The sequence below is a fragment of the Amia ocellicauda genome, chromosome 3 (assembly GCF_036373705.1).
Source record: "Amia ocellicauda isolate fAmiCal2 chromosome 3, fAmiCal2.hap1, whole genome shotgun sequence".
NCBI lineage: Eukaryota > Metazoa > Chordata > Actinopteri > Amiiformes > Amiidae > Amia > Amia ocellicauda.
In genome coordinates, this window is record NC_089852.1 from 12780164 (window position 1) to 12805975 (window position 25812).

The window sequence follows — 25812 nt, forward strand, 5'->3', positions numbered from 1 at the left end:
CAGCAGAGACTTGCAATAATGGATTGAACCAAACCCAATGTTTTCCTTTCTTTGTATGTGTGTGTATGTGTGTGTGTGCATGCAAGTGTACGTGTATAGCAAGTATAAAATCAAGCCCTAGCCAGGAAAAACTGGCTGTTTTTTTATGATTAATAACAATAAACAAATACACAGAGTGGACAAGTACATATGGAAAGTGACCCTGGTTAAATGTGGAACATTTGGGAAGCAATGTAACCTGTTTTCTCTCCTTCAGGGATTATGTAAAAAAAAGTGCAAAATACGTGATTTAATATACATCGAAATAGGCATAAACTGATAACATTTTAGATTCCCCCCACAGACACACACAGATTCTTATTTGCTATGTCATCTAATTCTTCTAGTAAAGTAAAAAGAGAAACAATAGCTGAATGACAGGAAGTGACACGGGGAACTACAACTAAAAAGTTGGGACAGTATGGAAAATGCAAACAAACAAACAAAGAGTCATTTGAAAACACATTATTAACACATTATTTGATGTTTTACTTTGTGAATTTAATTTATTTTTGAAAATATACACTTATTTCAAATCTGGTGACTGCAACACACTCCAAAAAAGTTGGGACAGTCGACTGTTAACCACTGTGTAACATCACCTTTTCTTTTAATAACACTTATTAAGCATTTGGGCACTGAAGACACCAGTTGGTTAAGCGAGCTGAATTTTCCCCCATTTATCCATTATGCATTTCTTCAGCTGCGCAACTGTACGGGGCCTTCGTTGCCTTATTTTGCGCTTCATAATGCGCCACACATTCTCAATGGGAGACAGGTCAGGACTGCAGACAGGCCATGCCAGCACCCACACTCTCTGCTTACGCAACCATGCGCTTGTAATCCGGGCAGAATGTGGTTTGGCGTTGTCCTGCTGGAAAATGCAGGGACGTCCCTGGAAAAGACAACATCTGGATGGCAGCATATGTTGCTCCAAAATGTGTACATATCTTTCTGCATTAATGGTGCCCTCACAGATGTGCAAGTTACCTATGCCTTGGGCACTGACACACCCCCATACCATGACAGACGCTGGGTTTTGGACCTGACGCTGATAACAGCTTGGATGGTCCTTTTCCTCTTTGGCCCGGAGAACATGACAGCTGTTTTGTCCAAAAACTATTTGAAATGTTGACTCGTTGGACCACAAAACACGAATTCACTGTGCTACTGTTCATCTCAGGTGAGACTGAGCCCAGAGAAGTCGGCTGGGCTTCTGGACAGTGTTGATGTATGGCTTCTGCTTTGCATAGTAAAGCCTTAACTTGCATCTGTGGATGCAGCAGCGAATGGTGTTGACTGACAAAGGTTTACCAAAGTGTTCCCGAGCCCATGTCAGGATATCCATTACAGACTCATGACGGTTTTTAAGACAGTGACGTCTGAGAGATCGGAGATCAAGCGCATTCAGAAGTGGTTTTCGGCCTTGCCCTTTACGCACCGAGATTTGACTGGATTCCTTGAATCTTTTAATTATATTGTGCATTGTAGAAGGTGAAATGCCCAAAATCCTACAGATTTGTCTTTGGGGAATGTTGTTCTCAAAGTGTTGGATTATTCTTGGCAGATTGGCGACCCTCGACCCATCCTTGCTCTTGAAGGACTAGGCATATTTTGGAGGCTCCTTATATACAATGATTACACGATTGCCTCACCTGTTTCACATCACCTCCTTATTTCAACTTGTCACATCGATATTAGTCCTAAATTGCCCGTCCCAACTTTTTTGGAACGTGTTGAATGCATCAATTTCAAAATAAACATTTACCTTCAAAAAACGATGCAGTTGATTAAAAACAAATACCTTGTCTTTATATGTTTTTTGTTTAAATACAAGTCAAAGTACATTTACAAATCACTCCTCTTTGTTTTTATTAGCATTTTCCAACTTGTCACAACTTTTTCAGAATTGGGGTTGTATTACATTGACACATGGATAAAGTCACACAGCATATAAAATAACATGCAGTACAGTCTAGATTAGAGTCTATTAGTCTATCTACAGCCTATTAGAAATATGCAGACTTCCCTTTTACAAAAACCATGTAACATTGTGTGCCACTTAACCCTCCCAATCAGGGGTTGGCACCATGACGTTGCATGACGCGGACATGACTAAATTACAAGACTCAGTTACGGACATGTGTAGTTGGTGCAGTCAGAGCTCCCCTCTCGGGATTTGAACCACTCACCACAGGCGCCCCTCCAAGTGCTCCGCAGTCCACACAGTAGCAGCTCCTTCCAGCCAGTAGTGATAAGCCTGCTATGCCAATCACTGTACTCAATACGTTGTACTGATTTACAGAGAGGTTACGTCACTTGTACCATGCTCATATACCAAATGGGCTCTCTTAAATTCATGTTCAAGTCCTTTATTGTCATGTGCACAGAGAAACAAGTTACACTGTACAATGAAATACTTACTTTGCGCTTCCTCCTGATGCCATTAAAGGGAATAAAGATCTAGAATATATCCATTTTTTAATAACAGGATATAGAAAAAAGATTGCTTTTGAAATTCATATTAAATGTAACATCTGTATTACATATCTATAGAAATTTCAATTCCATATAAATGTACCAACTTGCATAAACAAATAATATAAAAAAACATGCAATTAAAGTTTAATTAATAATTAGTTTTAAATTAATTACACATGGCTTGGGGGAAAATTAGCCTGTACACGAAGTGTGTATTTAATTTAAAGGCATGCAGAGATGGGGAAAATGTGCAAACTACACACAGACAGACCCCCCAGCTTTGAATCAAACCCAGGACCCATGAGGCAGCAGCGCTAACTAATAATAAAAAAAAAAACGTTCACAATGTGAACGTAGCTAACGTAGCAATTGCAAAATTAGGTTTCATAGGTAAAATGTATATTTCTCAACAGCCTGTAAGTCGTACGTTATTTTGAATAAATTAGTAATGGACCTGATTTTGTTTTAACACGGACACAATGCCAATCCCTGCCAATAACCTGACTGGTTATTATAAAGGAAAGGTTTTGGCCCTGTCCAACAGTGCAAGGGTTTGGAAGGGCTGCCCATCACAGACCCACTACAAACACTACAGACAGTGTTGCCTGGCTGAGGAACAAGGTACATACAAGCCCGTGGTGCTGCTGCTTGCCCTAAGGGAGAGACTCCAGCCCCTCAGGTCTGTTTGATGCCGACCAGCAGGTGAATCCACCAGTTGGCCTGGACCGTCCAGCCCAGCTGCTCGCAGATGTTGATCTGCTGGAGGAAGTGCTCCCGAGCGGAGCCCTCGTCCCGCTCCACCTGCAGGGCCTCCTTCAGGTAGAGGATGTCCTCGGAGCAGCTGAGCTCAGGGATGCCCGTGAGTGTCATGAGGGAGAAGAGGGTGATCAGCAGGCCAGAGTGACAGCGCAGTTCCAGGTAGGCCTGGATACACGTCTCCTGCAGAGGACAGGGAGCTGTCACAGTGACCCGCTCTGAGCATTGCCTTTGGTTTTTCTCCATGAAAATTTTAAATGGTGAATCATTTATCTTTCATTTTTGAAACAGTGCATTCTACTCCTCCAATGTCTGCTCACCTTCCACCCAACTCCTGCCTACAACCAGCCTCAGAAACCTGTAGGCACACACATGCATAAATCTGATGCATGGCTTCAGGCAAAACACTTCCTTCTGGACTATGATTCCAACACTGATACAGCAGAAACAACATGCCAAGTAAGAGGACAGACTTTGTCAAGGAAGTCCATTGGACTGAGTGTTTTTCTATGTATTGGGAGAAATGACCAATGTGCTTGAACCAATTAAACTACATGTCCATAATCTTGAGCTAGATTTCAACCTCGGAAACCCAAGAAGGCTGGCCTGAAAGACTGCTAACTTGGCTTAGAGCAATAAGATTCCCCTCTCACCTTGAACCTCTTGAAGTAGAGGCTGGACTTCTTGTTGACTCTGCCCATGATGTACAGGAAGTCTGGTGTCAGGACAAAGGGCACTCGCTCCCTGTTCACTCCCAGAAATCGCTTCGTGTTCCCAAGGATGTGGCCAAAATCAATGTGAAAGAGGTTCCCTGGTGAGAAAAATGTGCACTAAAAGATCCAGTGGCAGCAATGCACTCTTACAGCCTTGAAGGGAAAAGCAGGGTGTCAGGTTACCTACCTCTCTTTAAAATGGTTATATGCATTTGCTTTGTACAATCCCCATGATAAACAGACTATGGAAACTCCTGTGTTTAATTCAGACTAGCTGTAATGAAAGGTAACATGACAGATGACCGGAATTTCCAGGTCACTTTATTTCAACCAGCTGTGAACTGATACAGTAACAATGGCCGCAGAGCCACTGACAGCAGGCCCTCAGTATGGCTTCACCCCCACAGCCCAGAGCACAGGCAGGCTCAAACACATTGCTCAGAGTGGCACAGTGAAGCGGCAGCAGTTCTGGGGCTTAAACTGGGAAACCACTGATGAGTATATTTCATGTACCAGTGGACCACAAAGCCCTTTACACTAGTCATTCTCATTATCTGACATTCTCAGAAAAAAGATGCCCAACTCCTGCATTCCACCAATCAACTGTTCCTCATGAAACTGTAGTCCCACCTTCCGCAATAAATGAAGTTAACCAATCATTAGGCCTGAAGGGAAACTCCACCTCCAGGACAATCCAACATCTGAGCTGAATGCAGGCCCTGATCTGGGCCTCCAGGGCAGTGCTCTTTTTTGTTAGATCAGCATGCAGTTCCCAGAGTGCACCACAAGGCGGCTCTGCACTCTTTCAGCAGTCTGAGGCAAGAGCCAGGACAAAGACAGATACCTCACGTTTGTATTTAATTCAATCGTTTACATTTATTTTATGTGATTTACAGTTGATTTGATGGAAGGAAATGGGACTGAATGAAAATTTATTATCACATTTAGATGTATCTTAAAGGGGGAAAAAAGAAAATGGACTGAAATTGAATCACAGCAACACATCTCAGAGCAATCAGGAGATATCCTGTTTAAGGTTATTCACAGGAAGGACATGCTGATTGACTGCTTTGTTGCCATGTGATGAAAAACAAAGCTGTCACACTCGGTCTTGATCTCATCCAGCATAATGTAGCTTGATTGTGCATCTATTTAGTTTCTTTATTTTTACACAGCCCATTATGTAAGATCAGAAGAATTGTCAGGAACTGGAGCAGCACACACAGCCCGTTATTACTCACTGGTACACTGTAATCATGTCATCTTTATACACCATCTGTTTCTTACTGGATGGCACTGTATGAGGTCCAATAGGCTCTTTAAGTGCATCAGTTCCCTGTAGACCAGTTTTATTCACCTCAACACAAACTTAAATATATATTAGTTTAGTGACTTCTTATTTTTTTGCAAGGTAAGTTTATAACATATTATACTAAATATATGAATTCCCCTCTGTAGTTGCTTATATCTCTGACCTCTAATTGCTGAAAGACTACTATTTATCTATATATACTTATTTATTTTTACTTATGTGAGAAATGTATCTCCTATCCCTAGAATGGCCACTCTAATAATATCCCTATACTCCCTGTGCAACATCCTCTCCAATTCCCTGTTCTGCTGGGTAGCGCTCACATCACCAGAATTAGCAGTCATTGTTGGGCTGGAGTTTATGGGCCGATATCTCCAGGGAACCTCCTATTGTGAGAGCTTGATCCCAGAGAATCAATGATATGTTTCATGAGGGCTGGAGAACACTGGTACAGGGAGGTGTACATGCTCTTCTTAATGATCTAATAAACCATATATATATATATATATATATATATATATATATATATTTTAACTAAGTCAACCTACAAAAGTCCTTAATCACTGGGCAGTCTTAGTGTATAGCAATAGACGCCCACCCACCACACACATTTTATTACTCTTGCTGTCCACACATGTTTCTGGTGCTGTGTTATTTGATAGGCTGGGTAAATATCGCAAGTAAAGCAATATCTTCAGAGAGGATGTCTCCAAATAGATGAGTAAATGCCTTCCGAGTTAATCCGTTTTGCAAAAAGGAATTTGCTTCCTCTGAATAAGAAGGCTCTGTCACTATTGCCAACAGGAAGCACCAGAACAATGGATTCGACACAGAGAGGTATAAATGTACAGTCATCTTTAGGGTTAGAATTAGGATGAGGGATGGAGGGCAGTGTTAGAATGAAGGTAATACATACACCCATATGAATTCACAACTCTTCTGTCACTTCAATTAAGATCAGCTTTCCATAGGAGTGTCTGCATCAGGCCCTGGTCAAGTGACGCACAAGGCCAAGCAACCAGATACTATCAGGTGAGTATCTGCTCTATTTTTCTGCTTGGTGTTGTGTTGTATAAATACCACATTGGCTGTGCTTAAGATTTCAGGGCTTGGTGGATATAAGTTAAGCATAAAGAAAAAACATAATCATGCTGATTCATGTAGAAAACAAGTACAAATATATATAATAATTATAATAATAATGAAAATGCGACAGCTCCTTTGGCATTATCATCTTAAAATTACCTTGAAAATGACCATACCTTGCTCTGTGATCATAATGTTGTCGTTATGGCGATCTCCTATTCCCAGTACATAGGTAGCCACACAGTATCCTGCACAGGAAGTGACAAATCTCTCCATGGCTTGATAGTACTGCAGCACAAAAGAACATGAAGTAGGCTGTAAAGCAACTTAATAACAAAGACAAGATCGAAACCCTTTCAAAGAAAAAGGGAAAACAAAGACCTTGCTTTTATCTCATTGCTAGTGCAAGCAAAATTGAGGCTAGCATGCAGTGCAATTAAATATTCCTGCAAAATGATCCTATGCTTCAGCATAGATACAGGATAGCACTGAGAGGATCGCCTTCAAATGCATGACAAAAGCTACCCCTCCCCTCTCTACAGTTCGCATCACATCCTGATGGACTATCCGTGAGTAGGAGCAGGTAACAGTAAGTAGGGCACTCACACTAACAACACCAACTGTTTTAGAACAGTCAGAAAAACAGTCCCACCACACACACCCCACCCCGCTGTGGCCACTTGACTACAGCGAGCACACTCCGACTTTCAATCAGCCACCTGCATGCTGCTGAATGAATTAGGTTGGAGATGGCTTATTTTTATATATTTTTATTTAGACATAACCACCACAAATGGATTACTGTATCACAGATGAGCCTTGACCAAACCACTGTACATCATCCTAAACTCTCCAAACTTTGTCTCCACACTGCAAGACGCACAGTCCAGGCCTTCTCTTGGCCTTTTCAAATTGCTTCTGCACCAGCCCTTCATTGCTCCCAGTAATGAACCCACTACAAGACCTCACAATGGTTTCCTCAGGTGGTGCACCAGTTCAGTGCCGTACATCTTATAATTGTGATCACCTAAGCAGCAGGCCAATGAGTATGTTTTCATTTTATCTACTGCCTGGGAGAGGGGGAAGGGTTATTGACTGTTAGCTTGGTGCAACCAATCATGACAGTGCTGTCTTGGACTGAACGGGAATAAGACTCAGATCTTCAGTGAAATAAATTACAAGTCAACAACAGAGGCACCCAAGCTTACCATTTCCTCCAGTTTGCACTTCCCTTTGAGCCACTCGAGCAGGGCGTCATTCTTGAATGCTCCATTTGTCCCCCCTTTGCTCCTCTGAACAGCTGCAATCGTCGTGGCATCCCTCACAATCTCAATCATGCCTACCCACAGAAAGAAGAACACACCCCAAAACTAGGTCACTGGAAATACACTGAATGTGTGTTTTTTTCATTTGGTGTTAGAAACACTGCAGGGGATTCGTTGTGAGGGGAAATTTACAAACATGTCTTCCATGTGAGTTGAGTTATGTATTCAATAAAAAATACAGGCCTATGTTTGTAGGTATGGCACTATGCTTACAGAGGATCTACAGTGATCTGTAAAAACACTTACTGAAATGCAGAGTTTAAGACTGAATCAAATGACTTATTGCCACGGGTTGCTTGAACTCTCTATGGTTTGTGTTTGCATCTGTCACAGCTCAACAAGATTTTAAAATCACTTTCAAGAGTTCAGCTGGCATTTGTGCAGGGGGATCTGTCCTTCTGGCTCTTGTCTGTCTGAGGTCATTTGCAGCAGCTGGACAAATTACTTTCTCCAAATTGTAGTGGGAAGGTGGTACAGAGAACCATCATTTCTCAAGCAGCTGCAATACACATCAGACAGACAGCTGAATGGGGGGTGGGGGGGGGGCAGAAAATACAGGGATCTTCTGGGACCAGAGTTTAAATCTCCAATGACCACAAATGAACAATGTTATTTACTTGTTTGTTATCTTCCGAATGTGCCAATTACCAGGTATGTACAGTTGATGCAATGGGAATAGCACACCTGATTCAGAAATGCTTATTGGAGCCACTGTGTTGTGAAATAGGTAAATATCTAGGTTTATACACTAAAAATACAAAATGGGATGTAGAACACATTGCTAATGCTACAGTAATTCATCTGGTATTCTGTATGTTTGTATGTTTACAGTTCTGGGTACAACTCCATAAAAATGGAAAAGTCCATATAGAAAGAATTAAATCATTCTATCTTCAGCAGGAGGTAGTGGAAGTGAATTCAAGTAAGGGCCTTCAAAACAACCAGGAGTGAGTGAAGCCATTATTTCAAATATTACTTGCACACCAGAACAATGACTTCAATGGAAACATTTGGTTAATGCTTGGTATTGTTTCACAGGCCAAGTGTTTGAATCTATTGGAATGAGATTCTTCAAGATTCACTGGTGTGAGAACTCCTGAGACAGGAGGATGTGTAAGAGCTCAGATATACCAAATGGAGTGCTCTCATTTTACACTGGATTAAGGTTGTCATAATCTGGTGATGTAGCTCATTTGGGGAAATCATTCCAAGCATAGCAACTGCGCGATTGCAAGGCTGCCGTGTCTTGTTTCTTTCAGGGCATTCCGTGTAGAAAGAGCCTGGAAACTTCTGGGGCATTTCAAACATTGTACATCGATCAGTGCAGGGAGGTAGCCTTCAGGCAATTGTTTAAGCCCACAACCCCACAGAGGGACTCAGCACTCTGAGTTTGACGCATAGCAGGAAGAAGACTGAAATCATCTTGGGTCGATTACCTATATTGTATCCAGTGGAGATGCATCCATATGGGACCAGGTTCAGATCCAAGGATTTCTTTTGCCAAATAGAATCCATTATTTCCAGTGTCTGAAATACGAGCCACAGTTACAACACAACTGACAGTACTTGGTGGGTTTTACATCTTAAATTTGCTTATATGAAAGCATCAAACTGGATAAATCCCATAGACCTTACTTACTCATTATTAGCAACACATAAAGACGCATAAATCCATAATTTTAGGAACCATGCTAGTACTCCATTAACTTCAAATTTTCTCCATACAATTTTGCATCTGGTTTTAATAACATGTTTAAAAATAATGCCTGGGGATAAGATCACAGCTGCATGTTGATATCATTTTGAAATGTAAAATAATATGTTTTTTCACACTAAAACTGCATTTTCTGGAAAGCTTTGAAAATGGTGATAAAGTGAAAACATTGCAGAAATGTAACCCAGTCTATTTATTAAATTATATTAATTGGTTTGAATTACTGTTCAACTTTGTGCTTTGCTCAACATTTGAATTGTACAGATGCCAATAAATACATTTAATTAATTTATTCTATTAAAATTACTAATTACTAATTACTAAAAGTACTTTCCCTTTTTCTTAGTCCATGCTCTATCCATACGTCTTTATACAACACCAAAACATGGATGCCTTTTACATTTGATATTTGGACTTTTCTATCAATGTTGGCCAGATGTACTTGGTTACCATTGTCTTGTCTATTCAATAATGGAAAACCATTTTCAACTTGTGTTCTAACTGCAAGCAGCAGTGCATTGGCAGTGGTGGCCGGACTCCCTTACCTGAATGACCAGCATGTCCTGGCGTAAGTCATCTCCGTGTTTGAAGATGATGCCCACTGGTGGGCCAGGGGGGCCCTCGGAGACACAGCAACTGAACTCCAGCCATAGGGGCTTCTTCTTGGAGGCCATCACCTTACAGTTCTCCAGCTGGGAGGGGTGAGGTCATTGTTATTGAGAAAATGCTGGCCTACTGAGATTTGCTCTCAAAGAGCATTTTCCTTCCCCGATGAATTATACAACCCAACACTGACTAGATGTAAAGCTAAAGAACAAATAGAGCAGAATATAATATAGATCCAGTGAAACGTCAGCATATTCAGATGTTAACCCTGTAAAGTTATATAATATTAAAGCAGGATTACCATATATCTTTGCATAAATTACAGACCAATCAGTCTCACCTACATTACTTTTAAAATGTTGGAAAAAATGATTAGACAGAAAATAGAGGAACATCTTCATGAAAACCATATTCTTGGAGATCGTCAACATGGGTTTAAACGAGGCATGTCTTACTAATTCATTAGAATTTTCTGAACATGCAACTGCAGCTGTAGATCATGTGAAAGGATATGATATGATATACTTAGATAAGGTTTTTGATACTTTTGATAAGGTTCCACACCAAAGACTGATCCTCAAATTGGAAGCTGTAGGCATTCAAGGTAATGTAAGTAGATGGATTATGAACTGGTTGATGTATAGGAAACAGAGAGTGTCGATTAGAGGAGTCGCTTCTAACTGGAGTGAGGCTGTAAGTGGAGTTCCACAGGGATCAGTACTAGGGCCTTTGCTTTTTCTAATCCATATTAATGATCTGGACTATGGGATAGTTAGCAAAAACTTGTCAAATTTGCAGATGATACTAAAATAGGTGGCTCAGCAGATACAATCTCAGCAGCACAGGTTATTCAAAGGGACTTAGATAATATTCAGTTATTCAGCAAACAAGTTGTTGGGTATATTGTCAAAAGTGTAGAATTGAGAACAAGGGCAGTAATGTTCAGACTGTACAATGCACTAGTTAGAGCTAATCTGGATACTGTGGACAGTTCTGGGCTCCACACTTCAAGAAAGATATCGCTGCTCTAGAGGCAGTTCAGAGGAGAGCAACCAGACTTATTCCAGGTCTGAAGGGAATGTCCTACTGAGAGACTGAGGGAACAGAAACTTTTCACCCTGGAAAGCTTTCTTATGTATAATGTGATTCATGTATACTGCAACCTCCAGTCCAGTATGATCTAAAATATACCCTATATGTCCTTGTATAATGTGAATGTTTACTTATACTACTGTATTTTAGCATTTACCCATTCAAACTTAAGCACAAAAGTCTGTTATTACACATTTTTGTACAATTAGTAATAGTTTACCCAGATAGCACAGGACATTGGACCGACATTGGCATATGGCTGGCATGGTTGGACAGCAGTCACGGTCGGCAGATACGATATCAGTGTAACTTGTTTTAATACATTGACCTATATATCTTTCAAATATCATACGTATGAATAATAATCATTATAAATATGTCTGATACTGTTTGAAAGCGCTCGAGTTTAAATGTACTGTTGTTTAAATGTCCTGAAAAGTAGAAAATTGAATTGTATGAAGTACCATGTTGTATGTATGACACATTAACGGTGGTTGTTTTCAAAATAACATTTTAATTTTCTGTATCGCGGAATGGTTTAAAGTGAATGTACCTGACAATATATTGCCAGTTGGGTAATTAATTATGTAGCGAATATATTTAAATTTGTAACTAATTTGTCAGAAGTGAAAAACAGAAGTGTTCACATTTTTTTTGTGTGTGTATTTGTAAGAGGACAATTAGCCACAAATGTAACTTAATGGCCACAGGACAGAAGGGATAATACACATAACTGTTTTAAAAGTGGTCAATACTGACAATTAAAATTACAGTTATAAGAATTAATACGGGTTTATCTGTGTATCTAGAATTGAGCCAGACGTGTCCGGAGGATTCAGGATCTCGATCACTGAGATGCAAGATCAGCCGTGTCGTTTATTGTTTCATCTACTGTTTGTGAATAAAATTGGTGCTCGTTATTCCTTAATAATGTCTCTGCTGGGTGATTTGAATATACGATCTTACATGTCTTTCTGTTGTTTTTTGATCTGAGAATCTGTAATTCTCCAAGTAGCTACTGCACATTTACTTATTTAATATTACATGCGTTATTTAATTAGGCTTGGTTCTGTTGAGCATGTATAAGACGTCAGCTTTTTAAATAACTGTGTATTGGATCATACAAATTGTAGAAATACTCCGTCAAGCTTCCCCCATCCGTACCTCACAGGGAGTGTGACTGCAGCGTGCTCTGAAAACACTGGATGCAGGATAAGAGCAGAGGATACTTTTGGGCCTGAACATTTGCAGGTCAAAACACGGATGGACTGACCGACGTTGGACCGTCGTTTTGAACATCAAGCATGAGCATGCACATGAGCAAAAAGACGACGGCCCGTTTACAAATGTGTAAACGAAACTGCAAATATGTGAACGACAATGAACGAGTACAGTGTTGAATTGTAACCGTAAAATAAAAACCGTAGGAATAGTTTTGCAGGTACACGTTGTATTTCTGTGCTCACTAATTTTGACAGTGAATTCGCTCCATATGCATGCAAAGATATACGGTAATGAGCTCAGTGAAGTTAGCCCCCCACTTACAGCACAAAGAATAAATTGCATATTATTCGTTTGTGCTGTTGAAATAAACATTTGTGCTGCTTTGGTTTTGAAGATATTAACATTTAATTATTTTCGGCGAGTGACGTAACTCAGCGCTCCCACAACAACAGAATCAAATCAAACATATCTCCTTCGTTTGTGCTTCGTTTGTGCCGTTGAAACTAATGTTTTAACTATTATGTTTCTAAAGTTATTGATGATTATTTATTACACGAGTGACATCACTCAGCCCCACCAAAACAAGACTCAAACCAAACGCTTCTCTTTCGTATGTGGCGGTGAAACCAGCAGCATGTGAATTATGGTTGGATGTGCATGACAAATATTTTGATCATCGATAACTCCACAGCTGTTGTCCTCGACTATTCGACTACTCAAATGTTAGATTAATTTGTCAATAGTGGCTATTTTTAACGAATAGTTGAAATGTCGACTATTCTGTCTCATCCCTAATGGTTATAATCTAATATCCTTACAAAGTACAAATTAATTATGATCCTCTGGAGTGTTTTCTATGGATTATTTCATTTAATTACAAAAACAAAATACGAAAAATAAATCAGACTTGTTAATTATTAATACATTTTAATAATGTATGCTTTTTTAGCTGAATTCAGAACAGGTTAATTAATGTATTCAAAATAAACATTGTCATCAATGGAGTGCATTAAGCATTAACATCTTAATTGTCCCATAAAAACAAAACTGTATTAAATCAACATTTAAAAAAAAAAAGTTTTCCAATATAATTTCTTATTTAGCCTATTGGTCTCATATCTCTTCATTAGCTCTGCATTTTTTTATTTTTTGTTTACACTGACAAAGTGTTTGATATGGATAGCTTAATACTAATACTAATCTGTCCTGATTAAAGTTCCTGTTAATTTTAAACACCATCTTTTGTGTAGAGCACAACATGAGGGCATACCTTGCTTTCTGGGGTTACAGATAAGACTATTTGACAAGTCATCATACTTCTGTCAAGTGAAATCATGCCTTTTACAATATGCAATATCGTGGCCAAGTAAGAATTTGCTGGCAGGTTGGAAAAAAGCAATGATGCCTAGTAAATGCAGATTATCTCTGTCTCCGGTATCTATAACAAGTAACTTGCTTTCTTCACATATTTCTGTTACCTACTCTCTCAGTGGTGTTGAACATACATCAGCAGCACTACTTGGCTCTTGAACTTTCACATCATCTTCTTGAACCTCTTCAGCAGACAGAGCTACACATCCATCTGCTATCCTTTTTTTCAGAACAATCTTGCATTTCTCAAAAATGATGGGCTTTCCTGCTTCATTGCCTTCTGTTTCACTTAAAGCTACAATGACAATTGCCTTAATGAGCTCTCTTGTATCATCCAATGACACAGATTGAATCAGCTGTGCCATGCACCGAATGTAAAATTCTCTTACTCTTCTCCCTTTTTTTCAGACAATCCCACCTGCTCACTATCTTAATACAATGAGCAACATCTACTCATATGAAGCAAGGTGGCAATTTGCAAGTCTCACTCCCCAGGAAGACACCAAAACATTGATTAATGTACATCTTCAAATCTGGTTATGGTGTGAAAGCCTTCACAATACCTCCTTGTAAGGTCTGTTTCTTTTGGCAGTGGAGCACCTGCACGAATCCAATCTATAAGCCAAGATGAAACTGCATTGATGTCATGCCTCTCTGACAACATCTGAACTATTGCATTCTCATTGTTGCCTGGTGTTAACACGCCTTCATACAAAAATATGTGGCCAGACATTCCTCAAGGTTGTTTTATTTTTTTCACAAGGGAGCCTGTAGCATCAAAAGCTAAAACTGTAGAGTGTGTTTTAGATTGTCTTTTATGCATGCATTTGACATGTAGTCCGATAGTGAGTAAAGTATTTGTCAAGCCCAATATCATGCATGCTGCCAAAGTAAGGAGCTGAATATTTCATATACTGTACAGAGATAAGAGGATCCTTAATAAAAACCTCACTGTCAGTTTGCTTTTGCTTAGCCTTACGCAACACAGTCAAATTGTGCAAATGGCTTGGCTCTGGATCACCAACATCCATAAGTCTCAGAGACGCTGACGTATGCCAGGTACATGGTTGTTTCTTGCCTTCACTTAAATCAGTAGAAACACGACAATGCAAATCACCTGAAAGTCTTCTTTTACATTTTCCTGTGTGAGGAGTTTCCCTTGTGTTTGTCAATTCACACCTCAGTATCACTGATTAATTAAACTGTGGTTCCTTATCACAGTAGATGAATAGCTTTCTCTTGCACTACTTACAGTAACTAAATATTTCAAAGTCGTTACTTCTAACTGAAGGAAAAACCTTGGCTCTCTTAAATATCCATGTACAGGGACATTTTGTTTCAAACCACAATACCTCATTCATAACGTGTGTCCATGCACCTCGTGTTAGGACATTATATTCACGCTCTCAGACAAACCTGCTACCCTTACTCTGATAAAGCACACTTTCTGGCATGATCTCTTTCCATTTTTCTGGCGATGAAGAAACTTCAAATGTAGCAGGCTCATTTTTTTGTCTGCTTGCTCTGCACCAAAATACAACTAGAAGTACTTTCATTTACTACCTCTTTCAACTCAGGTAACTGCTGGCTTTCCACACAATCTAACCCAACTTCTTGCAACACATTATGTCTGTTTGACTTAACAAAAGTATATAGAGCCTTGGAAGATATTTTATAATCAAAATGCTCACTCAGTCTGAAGGAACAGAAATTGTCCCAGCCCCCACAACCTCTAATCTCCGCTGTCTGATGACTCTCACAATGTCTTCTTTGGAAACACTTGGCAATTTTGGCATCTGTTTTTTGTTTAGTAAAAAAATAAAAAATAAAAATAAAAAGGACGTTAGACAGTTTAAACAGACCTGTGATTCATTTGTAAATTAAAATCATAATTACCTTTTTTTTTTTTTTTTTTTTTACCTTGACAGTCCTACAGTGTTTGACTATTTTCTTTTATCTTAAATTTCCTCACACCAGAGCACAAGTAGAAGTATTATCAGTGCATTCCCTCTTTATGCTTGTTCATCACTGGGCTCTGAATAAAAGAAAACATGTAGTAATCATAAATAACATGTCAAAGATGAGTCAATAAATATTGAATATATATATATATATATATATATATATATATATATAGGAAGGTCAAGACATTGACCCTCACCTACCGCTGTCTCGACCACACTGCACCAAGTTACCTTCAGACACTTGTCTCTCTATACATCCCCTCCAGACCACTGCACTCTTCCAGCGCTAGAAGAGTAACTCTACCTCCTCTCCGCTCCCCTTCCTCCAGAGTCGCTCCTTCTCATCCCTGGCCCCTAAATGGTGGAACGACCTTCCCACCGAAGTCAAAACAGCAGAGTCCTTGACCTCATTCCGACGCTTACTCAAGACACATCTTTTCAGACAGCACTTATAATATTAGTCCTTTTAACCCCCGTTAGATAGCACTTCACAGATTGTTATTATGCCTCTTGCGTTTTTGATTTGTTTCCTCCTTGCTCCCTTTCCCGTAGCCCTTGACTGTAACCTTACATCTTGACAGCACTTAGCTTTTACCGTCCAGGATGTAGGACCTCACTTACTGTACTTGCCTGTGTAAACTGTAAATTGAAAGTTGTAAAATGTATTATATTTTGAATTGCTATGTTTTATGTAAATTTAATTTGTAAATGTAAATGCCTATATTGAACTCTATTTTTGCACTTTGTTTTGCACTTATGTTGTAAGTCGCCCTGGATAAGGGTGTCTGCCAAGAAATAAAAATAATAATAATAATAAAAATATATACTGATTTTGTACGTAATAAAATGCACCAAAACCAGGAGCTTAACTGATTAATATAAGAAGGTTCTAGGTAGTACAGTGAGGGAAAAAAGTATTTTATCCCCTGCTGATTTTGTACGTTTGCCCACTGACAAAGAAATGATCAGTCTATAATTTTAATGGTAGGTGTATTTTAACAGTGAGAGACAGAATAACAACAAAAAAATCCAGAAAAACGCATTTCAAAAAAATTATAAATTGATTTGCATGTTAATGAGGGAAATAAGTATTTGACCCCTTCAACTTAGTACTTGGTGGCAAAACCCTTGTTGGCAATCACAGAGGTCAGACGTTTCTTGTAGTTGGCCACCAGGTTTGCACACATCTCAGGAGGGATTTTGTCCCACTCCTCTTTGCAGATCCTCTCCAAGTAATTGAGGTTTCGAGGCTGACGTTTGACAACTCAAACCTTCAGCTCCCTCCACAGATTTTCTATGGGATTAAGGCCTGGAGACTGGCTAGGCCACTCCAGGACCTTAATGTGCTTCTTCTTGAGCCACTCCTTTGTTGCCTTGGCTGTGTGTTTTGGGTCATTGTCATGCTGGAAAGAGGTTCTCACCCAAGATTTGACGGTACATGGCCCCGTCCATCGTCCCTTTGATGCGGTGCAGTTGTCCTGTCCCCTTAGCAGAAAAACATCCCCAAAGCATAATGTTTCCACCTCCATGTTTGACGGTGGGGATGATGTTCTTGGGGTCATTCCTCCTTCTCCAAACACGGCGAGTTGAGTTGATACCAAAGAGCTTGATTTTGGTCTCATCTGACCACAACACTTTCACCCAGTTCTCCTCTGAATCATTCAGATGTTCATTGGCAACTTCAGACGGGCCTGTACATGTGCTTGCTTGAGCAGGGGGACCTTGCGGGCGCAGCAGGATTTCAGTCCTTCACGGCATAGTGTGTTACCAATTGTTGTCTTGGTGACTGTGGTCCCAGCTGCCATGAGATCATTAACAAGATCCTCCCGTGTAGTTCTGGGCTGATTCCTCACCGTTCTCATGATCATTGAAACTCCACAAGGTGAGATCTTGCATGGAGCCCCAGACCGAGGGAGACTTACAGTTATTTTGTGTTTCTTCCATTTGCCAATAATCGCACCAACTGCTGTCACCTTCTCACCAAGCTGCATGGCGATGCTCTTGTAGCCCATTCCAGCCTTGTGTAGGTCTACAATCTTGTCCCTGACATCCTTGGACAGGTCTTTGGTCTTGGCCATGGTGGAGAGTTTGGAATCTGATTGATCGATTGCTTCTGTGGACAGATGTCTTTTATACAGGTAACGAGCTGAGATTAGATGCTCTGCCTTTAAGAGAGTGCTCCTAATCTCAGCTCATTACCTGTATAAAAGACACCTGGGAGCCAGAAATCTTGCTGATTGATAGGGGATCAAATACTTATTTCCCTCATTAACATGCAAATCAATTTATAACTTTTTTGAAATGTGTTTTTCTGGATTTTTTTGTTGTTATTCTGTCTCTCACTGTTAAAATACACCTACCATTAAAATTATAGACTGATCATTTCTTTGTCAGTGGGCAAACGTACAAAATCAGCAGGGGATCAAATACTTTTTTCCCTCACTGTATGTCTTGCAGTCAGGACACTGGACACAGAGCAGGCCCCAATATTAACTTCCCCGTTGATGTTTACACCTCCTGTCTAGTCTATTCTAGTCCATGCCTAGTCTATAAATAGCACTAAAATTTGATATTTTTCAAATCATTTCCTAATATTGTATGTATAAACTATACATGAAAAATAAATACTGCAGTTGATAAGCATATATTGTATTATTATTAAAATGTATTCCAACGGCCCTACTTGAGTGTATCCAAGAGTATTCTAGGACTGTATGGTATTTGTTTTTTATATGCAATTGCTTCTATTAATTTAATTATAATTTAATTTAGTTATATTTTTAAAACCATAATAGCTGAAACATTGATTTCATCGGCACAAACCGGCACAGACGTAGCAAAAATGAAAAAGAGGTGTTTGGTTCGATTCTGTTGTTGTGGGGGGCTGAGTGACGTCACTTGTGTAATAAAGAATCATCAATAACTTTAAAACCATAATAGTTAAAACATTAGATTCAATAGCACAAATGTAGCACAATTAAGGAGATATGTTTGATTTTATTCTGTTGTTGTGGGGGCGCGAGTTACGTCACTAGCCGAAAATAATTAAATGTTAATATCTTCAAAACCAAAGCAGCAAAAACATTTATTTCAACAGCACAAACCAGCACAAACGAATAATATGCAATTGATGGAGGGGGCAACTTCACGGAGCTACAGTCATGTTATACAAATTGTAATAAGCATACATTCAGATAGATTTTCCAAATATGTATTGAGTCTTGCACCAAATGAGGGATTTAAGTGGAGTTACCTATGTGTTAAGATTATGACCTGGTTCAAGCCTTTATTACCATGTTTACCATCGTCAATACTTACATGAGGCTACATGAAACAATAGTAAGAATTAAGATGAACGTACAATTATCGTTCCTGCTACAATGCGAGGGTCATAGGGGACCTGGAAGTCTTGCGGAAGAGAGTAGTTTTGCAGCATTTCTTGTAGTGTGCACGCAGCTGATGAGAAAAACAAAAGGACAGAACAGGAAGTGCACTTTACAGAAGTGAAAGAGAGTTTTTGCTAGCTTTACACTTCAGAGAACATGTTCCAAACAATAATGAAAAAGTGAGAAGAAGAAATCCAAGTGAGCATGCTCAAGTGCTCTTGATAGTTCTTTGGCACTGACTCACCATTTGGGGGCAAATCACTTTTCTCTGGAAAGATCTTCTTGATGTCAGTGGCCACTCTGTGCAAGCAGTCCACCACCTGCACCTGCTTGAGAAGGCTGTCCAGCATGGACTGGCCACAGCCCAGCAGGTAGGCCTCCAGAATTACGGCAAAACGGTCCCGGAAATACGGGGAGCCCCTGATTTCACTGCGCACATACCAGAAGAAGAAGTGTCCAATTCGTTTGCTCTTTCAAAACACAAAGAAAGAATAGATACAATGGCATTCATAGCATATTCTGAAAGGCAGATTATCAGAATATTAAAGTACACAAAACGCAATGGCTATAATTTTTTTATTTCTGAAAAAGTAAGATCTCCGACGTTTTTTGTTTTTTTTTCCAATAGGTTAGTGGTATATAAAAAAAATAAATAGTGGGAATGAGTGGCATCTAAAAATCTGACTGACAAGATACAGCTTTTCTTTATATACACATAACATGCTAAACTTTTCAAACTATGCAGGACTTTAATGTCTGCTCAGTAAAAGGCCATAAGTCTTTACAGTCTGCCCTTCTGTAAAAAAAACAGGGTGGGCACATATGCTTCTGTTCTGTGCAACTCATTGGGTTTGAAATATTCCTAGTTGCTCAACAGAAAATAAATCTATATATAAAGGAGCCTGATTTATGGATTTAATTTGAATAGTACTCCGATTAGGACCCCCTGTTTTCTGATTGTTTGACAGAGCTGTGTAAGAGGCCTCTCAGTTCTGTACAGAATAAGTTGACAGTATCCAACTGTGGAATGTTGCTTTGAATTCTTCTGTTGCTTTCTGATTGGTTGATCAGGCAGTGGGAGTTTGGGGGGGATGATGCAAGGAGGACACCAGAACTAGATATTTCAGATATTTCATGTGAAATAAATAAGTTTATCAGAAGGTTGATGGAAAGGAAATGCCCAGATTAGTCTATCACAAGGGCAGAAAAAACAAGCTTACATACTCTCAATGCTCTTTGGATAAGGAACCTTGCCAGAAAGCTGTCGTGGTATGTCTCAACTTTCAAAGTCTAAAGAGAAGAGAGAAAGGGTTAAAGGAGCATCACCTTAAGAGAACAAAACATTGTATTCTGAGGGAAAAACACACAACCCATACGGAACAAGCATTTATTTGTAGTTCATATTTCTAGTGTGAACCTTATATTTCTAATATGCCAAAATTGCAGATTTTTCATACATTTTAAATATTAGTCTTTAATCCATATATATATATATATATATATATATATATATATATATTACGTGTTGCAAATATTGTAGAAATTAACTTCACTAAATACATTCAAAATTGAAAAGAAATAGAACGATCACAGACTAAAATATATTTAAAATATATCCCATATATTTTACCTATACAAAGAAAGGGAGCAATTTTGGCCAGTTTTGGCATATGAGAAATATAAGGGTCACACATGTCTACTATAAATTAAAAATATATGTTTGTTCCAAGGCCTTGAATGATAAAAAACTAAAAAATCAAAGCAGTAGAATGAAAAGATGTGTAAGGGCATCTGTCAAGAAATTAAAAAAACATGAAAGGTGACAGGTTTGTGACCTTTGACCCCTGTCCCCTTGACCCTCTCTGTTCATTCATTTGTCTACAATAGGTCAAAGGGTACATCACTGGTGCAGATCGACCAGCCTCCTCTCCCTTTAACTGTATGTGTGTTTGGGTGGGGATCGATCTGAAGAATAGAAAGAAGCAAAACAAAAATCTTGTATGTTATAGAAAGATTTTAACTGTTGAGAGTTACATTGTTAAGGTTTACCCTTAACCTTCCAGCAATTAATTATGTAATAAATGCAGTTTATTTTCTTTGTAAGTATTAACTCAATAAATAACCAATTAAATCACAGATATTGTAGCAAAGGAGCACCAAACTAGAGTTTTATCCTGAATGCTCAGTGCTGAGTCAGCAGAAATGCAGCTGAATGAGAACTGCAAACAAGAGCACCATATATGACCTCCATGATCAATTCCAGCCCCACATACACGCAGAACTGATGCATTCCATGACTATTGCAATTATTGGCAAATACATCATGAGCAGCAAAACAAAACTATAATTAATTTTTAGTTGTTTCTGTGGTGTTTTTTCTGGCTTCATAAAACTAATAGCTTTATTTTTTTGTAAAAAATAAATAAAAAGGTAAGTGTGAACATTATAACAATAAGATGCTTATACAGCCAATTTGCATTCTAAGTACCCAAGATTGCCAGGAGGTGCTAAGCCCTCACAAACATGTGCAATATTCTCTTGAGGTGTCAGAATTTTATGATTTTCCTCTATTCTGTGAAAAACAAGCTTGGAATGTAGGGTAGATACAAGTAATGAGGCGGTAACAATCCCCAATCTAGACAGCCAAAGGCCACAAACTATGTGTCACACATTGGTACACTATGGCTCCAGTGAAGGTGGGATAAAGGAGGTTTAAATTTCTTCCAGACTTTCCAAACCAGCAATGTGTACTTGCTGCCAGTCCAATCTGTATAATACAGCGCCTGACAGATGAAAAACAATAGGCTTCCAAATAGAACAGAAGAGAAAAATTGCAATACACTTCCAAAGTTCATATTGTATTATAAAGCAGAGAAATTACATTTGCTGTTTCTTCGAGATATCAGGGAATTGGGAGGATAGAACACATAGACTAAGGGCTAGACCAAATCAAAACTTTGACCGACCCGCAAATTGTAAATTACAAACTAGTACCCTGCCCTGATTTAACTTATAAGCAGTGGAAAATTACTTCCAACAATAATTTAAAACCCAGTGGGATACAGGTTTGTATTTTACAATTCGTGTCATGCCAAAGTTTTGATTTGGTCTAGTCCAAAGTGTAAATTCAATTTTAACCAGTGTATTAGCATATTGTTACAGTTTAAATTGTATAATAAGTTTAAATAAATAAATAAATAAATAAATAAATAAAATAACCTGCATTCAGATGTTTCCCAGAATTGAACCTGCTACATTTACATATTTCACGCAGTGTTTACTCCTGCATTTAACCTGTACAGACTGAGGTTAAGAAGGATAACCTCAATCTCACACCTGACTACCACCTTTCAAAGCATAAGTATCCAGCAACACATGCACTTTCCCAATATTCACTGCTTTGCATTCCTCATCCACCCCAAACATCACCATTGCAGCTCATGGTCATCGTTCCCCTTAGTCGAGTGAATCTAGGCCAAAATAATGTATATTTACATTTACTACATGTGTCTATTGGGTTGTCTGAATTCCAGGAAAAAATATCTTCCAGTATGCCAATAGATTGATATACATTGTGATCATTATTTTTTCATTAATTTTTCAAAAAATGATCAAATTATAGACCTGTTTTGCTCTAAGCTGGCAGAACAAGCAATGATGCAAACACATACCTACCAATACAAATTGAGAGAAATGGATGAAATTCATAGAGGAAAAACACTTACCTGTACCAGCTGAAGCAGGTACTTTAGAAGCTCATCATTTGACAGTTTTTCCAGTCTCTTAATTGCCAACCTTCTGACTTCGTCATCAGCAAAGTTAAAACTGAGCAGCTCCAGAGCAATGGAGATATCCAGGTTCTGGGGGTTCCAGCTGCGAAGAAGCCAGTGGATATCCTGTACAGTGTCAGGATCACACCAGTTAATAGTGCTGAGGAATTGCGGCAAATTGGAACCATACTGCATACTCTCTTCCTTAAACCTCCTGAGGACATCCTTGTCTGACACCCCTGGAGATCCTGAAGAGACATCTTCACTGCTAAGACACAGAGAGTCCGGTAGCAAGGCAGCAGGAGGGCGGGCCCGGCTGTCTGGTAGGACAACAGGAAAACTGTACCTGTCCAAGATGAAAGTGATAGCCATGGAGTTAGGTAAATCCGGGTTTGTCGTGGAGGACAGCTTATCGGCTTCGTAGGTGAACATTTCCTCTACTTGTTCAGGGATGGGCCACATGTGGAGAGTGTGTTGCCCTTGGCTGAGGAGAGACCTATGGTCAATTAGCAAGAGGTTTGCAAAGTATAATGCCTTGCCCTTGCCCCTTTGACAGTCCGCCATCTTCCCTCCATATGGGTGCGGTTTGGGATCCTTCATGGTGTTTGCTTCAGCAGTTATACCATTGACCGTTAACCCCAATCTTGATGCTCTAGGCAGGCTTTTAAGCTGCATGTCAAACTCTAACCATACGTTCCACAGCACCTCATCTGCAAAAGCTTTGGTCTCAGAGCAGACTGAGGACATCACATTCTTCCCATGGAGGATGGAAGCTTCTACATAGACGTACTGGGGAGATTTACTGGGAAGCTGAGGAATGTCAAACCCAAGAAGTTTAACTCTGAATTTCCGATCGCAATCCCAGAGGGAAATCATTACAATATCATTGACATCTTTGTTGGCTAGCATGAGTTCCTCATGAGTATTGGAAAGCCCAGTGAAGCTATCAACCAGTGGCCAGTCCTCCATTCTCACCTCGTCAGATGTGATTGACAAAAGAGAGAAGATAGACAGATGGATTTCTTGTTTAGTTTTAAGACATTGGCGGACCCAAAGAAAATCCAACAGTGGCCAGTCTCCTGTTAAGAATTCTTCTCTCCCACAGACTTTTAGTGTCAAGGTAGAGGCTGTGTCCTCCACAGAGAGACCTTTATCACACATCATCTGCTGGAATATTTCAATTACAGCAGATGGCGGTTTCTTGGCATCTACTCTGACTGCGAAACTAATCCCTTTGTAATGAAGAGTGATGGGAAGCCCATTGTTGAGCGTCACTTGCTGGTCTTTTGAAAGGGCAGCTGAAGCAATCCAAGGTTCTGTGGCATAGTCACTGGGGTCACGGTTTCGGATTTCTGCCCTACGAGGAGAGGCAAATTTCCTGCGGGCAAAGCTCAACTCATCCAGGCGGTCCACAACAGCGACATTGAGGTCCTGTCCAATCAAGAAGGCTAGGTCTTTTTCTAAACTTTTGCTTTTCTCTGTGCCTTTGGATGTGGGCTTCACAAAAATCTTATCCATCTTTATGCCTTGTGAGCACCAGTGCCTCACTACATCTAAGGCCCTGAGGGTCTGATAGTCATCATAAATCTCATACAGGTCCTCACCCTTCCTGTAAAGGAGCTGGTAGGACTCTGGGTCGAGAATTCCTCTGAGGTCTTGGTAAGGACCTTTCTCCTGTGCCTGCATGAAGATTTGGAGTCTGAGTTGGTGCACATTAGCATGGGCAGGGAGCTCCACCATGACCACCTCGTTGGCATCACTCTTGGCATTCTTTATTGGTAGCACACAGAGAAAAGCCAGCCTGCCATCCTGGCTGGTTGCTTTGATGGCATGCGTCTGGAACACAGAATCATCCTCTTGAGGGAGGTCCACTGCTTGCTGTTTGTGGAGGTACTGCGCCATTAAGCCGTCTGTGTGAAAACAGGCCTTGAAAGATTAAAAGGTTACAGGATTAAAGAGATTGTTTTTGTGGTGTTTTGTTATTCTATATTAAACAGGAATAGAAATTACAAAACACTTGCATTGAAAAAAACAACTTATGTGTAATTCAATGTGTCTGATATATATATAGCCGAGCTATAATCTAGAAAAAATGCATTTTCGTTTCTATGCTCCAAATAAAAAACTGTTATTTATTCTTCACAATTGGCATCTTATTGACCATATTCCTTCATTGTATTTTAAAACTAATACATCAGTTAAAAATATCACTAAAAAGCTGTATTTTACAGAAGCAATACATTATTTTAATATTTATTTTAAGCACTGAGAAGTCAAACCACATCAATAAATAGTAGTTTAGTAGTAGGTTTTAGCAGTATAGTCAATGGGATTGTTTTTGATTAAAGATTTCAGGCATAAAACAATATAGATATTTTAAGAAGAATAACACAGTGCCACAAAATGTTTAAGCAATTAGTCAAGCACTTGTACATATACTGTACATGTACTGTACTGCAGAGGTAAGAACATATGCTTGTGTAGTCATTCAAACTTAATGGAGCAATAATACTGTAATAAAGCAAATTGTAGTATCTTTTTATAATTGTATCAGAAGGCTGTACATCAAATTGAACAGTACCAACAAAACAAAACAGGGAAAAATAAACTGTAAAGTGAGCATTTTAACATCAATCATATCTTTGTGTCTTTTCTTAGGATGTCCTTAGTTAGTTTTATACAACGCATTCCTCACCCTGGTGTACAGGATGGAGAGTGCTGCTGAACACATACTGCCAGCATGCCAAAATTACATCTTCCATATTCCAAAATTAATTAGCTAGCTCTGAGAAAACAAGGAGGTGTCGATACTCAATACTTCCAATGTATTCTTGCCAAGATATCTTACCTTTCCCAAATATTTTCCTAAAGGTGTCTGCAGGTGAAGTTTTACTTGCCAGTCAATCCAGTACCATTTGTCTTCTATAAGTGAAACTTTTCCAACAGGCTGTGGCTCACAACAGGCTTTTTCTC

General features: G+C 39.3%; 1 protein-coding gene across 2 annotated transcripts; it reads right to left on the reverse strand.

Annotated features, from left to right (window-relative positions):
• Positions 1–2395: 2395 nt before the first annotated feature.
• Positions 2396–25812, reverse strand: LOC136737707 (phosphatidylinositol 4,5-bisphosphate 3-kinase catalytic subunit gamma isoform). Of its 2 annotated transcripts, none has more exons than XM_066698215.1 (11): positions 25688–25812; positions 22795–24749; positions 20294–20359; positions 19314–19539; positions 19045–19139; positions 9972–10118; positions 9149–9239; positions 7596–7726; positions 6564–6675; positions 3930–4087; positions 2396–3459 (listed from the first exon to the last, which is right to left on the reverse strand). In XM_066698215.1, exons 2-11 carry the CDS (start codon positions 24739–24741, stop codon positions 3196–3198), a joined length of 3237 nt encoding a protein of 1078 aa, XP_066554312.1. In that variant the 5' UTR covers positions 24742–24749; positions 25688–25812; the 3' UTR covers positions 2396–3195. The 2 variants fall into 2 exon arrangements, with proteins under 2 accessions (XP_066554312.1, XP_066554311.1); XM_066698214.1 differs by having other exon boundaries at positions 22795–24765.

Coding starts and splice junctions, on each gene's coding strand:
- LOC136737707 (XM_066698215.1), bottom strand. CDS start 24,741: ATGGCGCAGTACCTCCACAAACAGCAAGCAGTGGACCTCCCTCAAGAG. Junction 19,140..19,313: donor AAGTGATTTGCCCCCAAATG/GTGAGTCAGTGC, acceptor TTTTCTCATCAG/CTGCGTGCACACTACAAGAA. Junction 6,676..7,595: donor AGTGCAAACTGGAGGAAATG/GTAAGCTTGGGT, acceptor TTTGTGCTGCAG/TACTATCAAGCCATGGAGAG.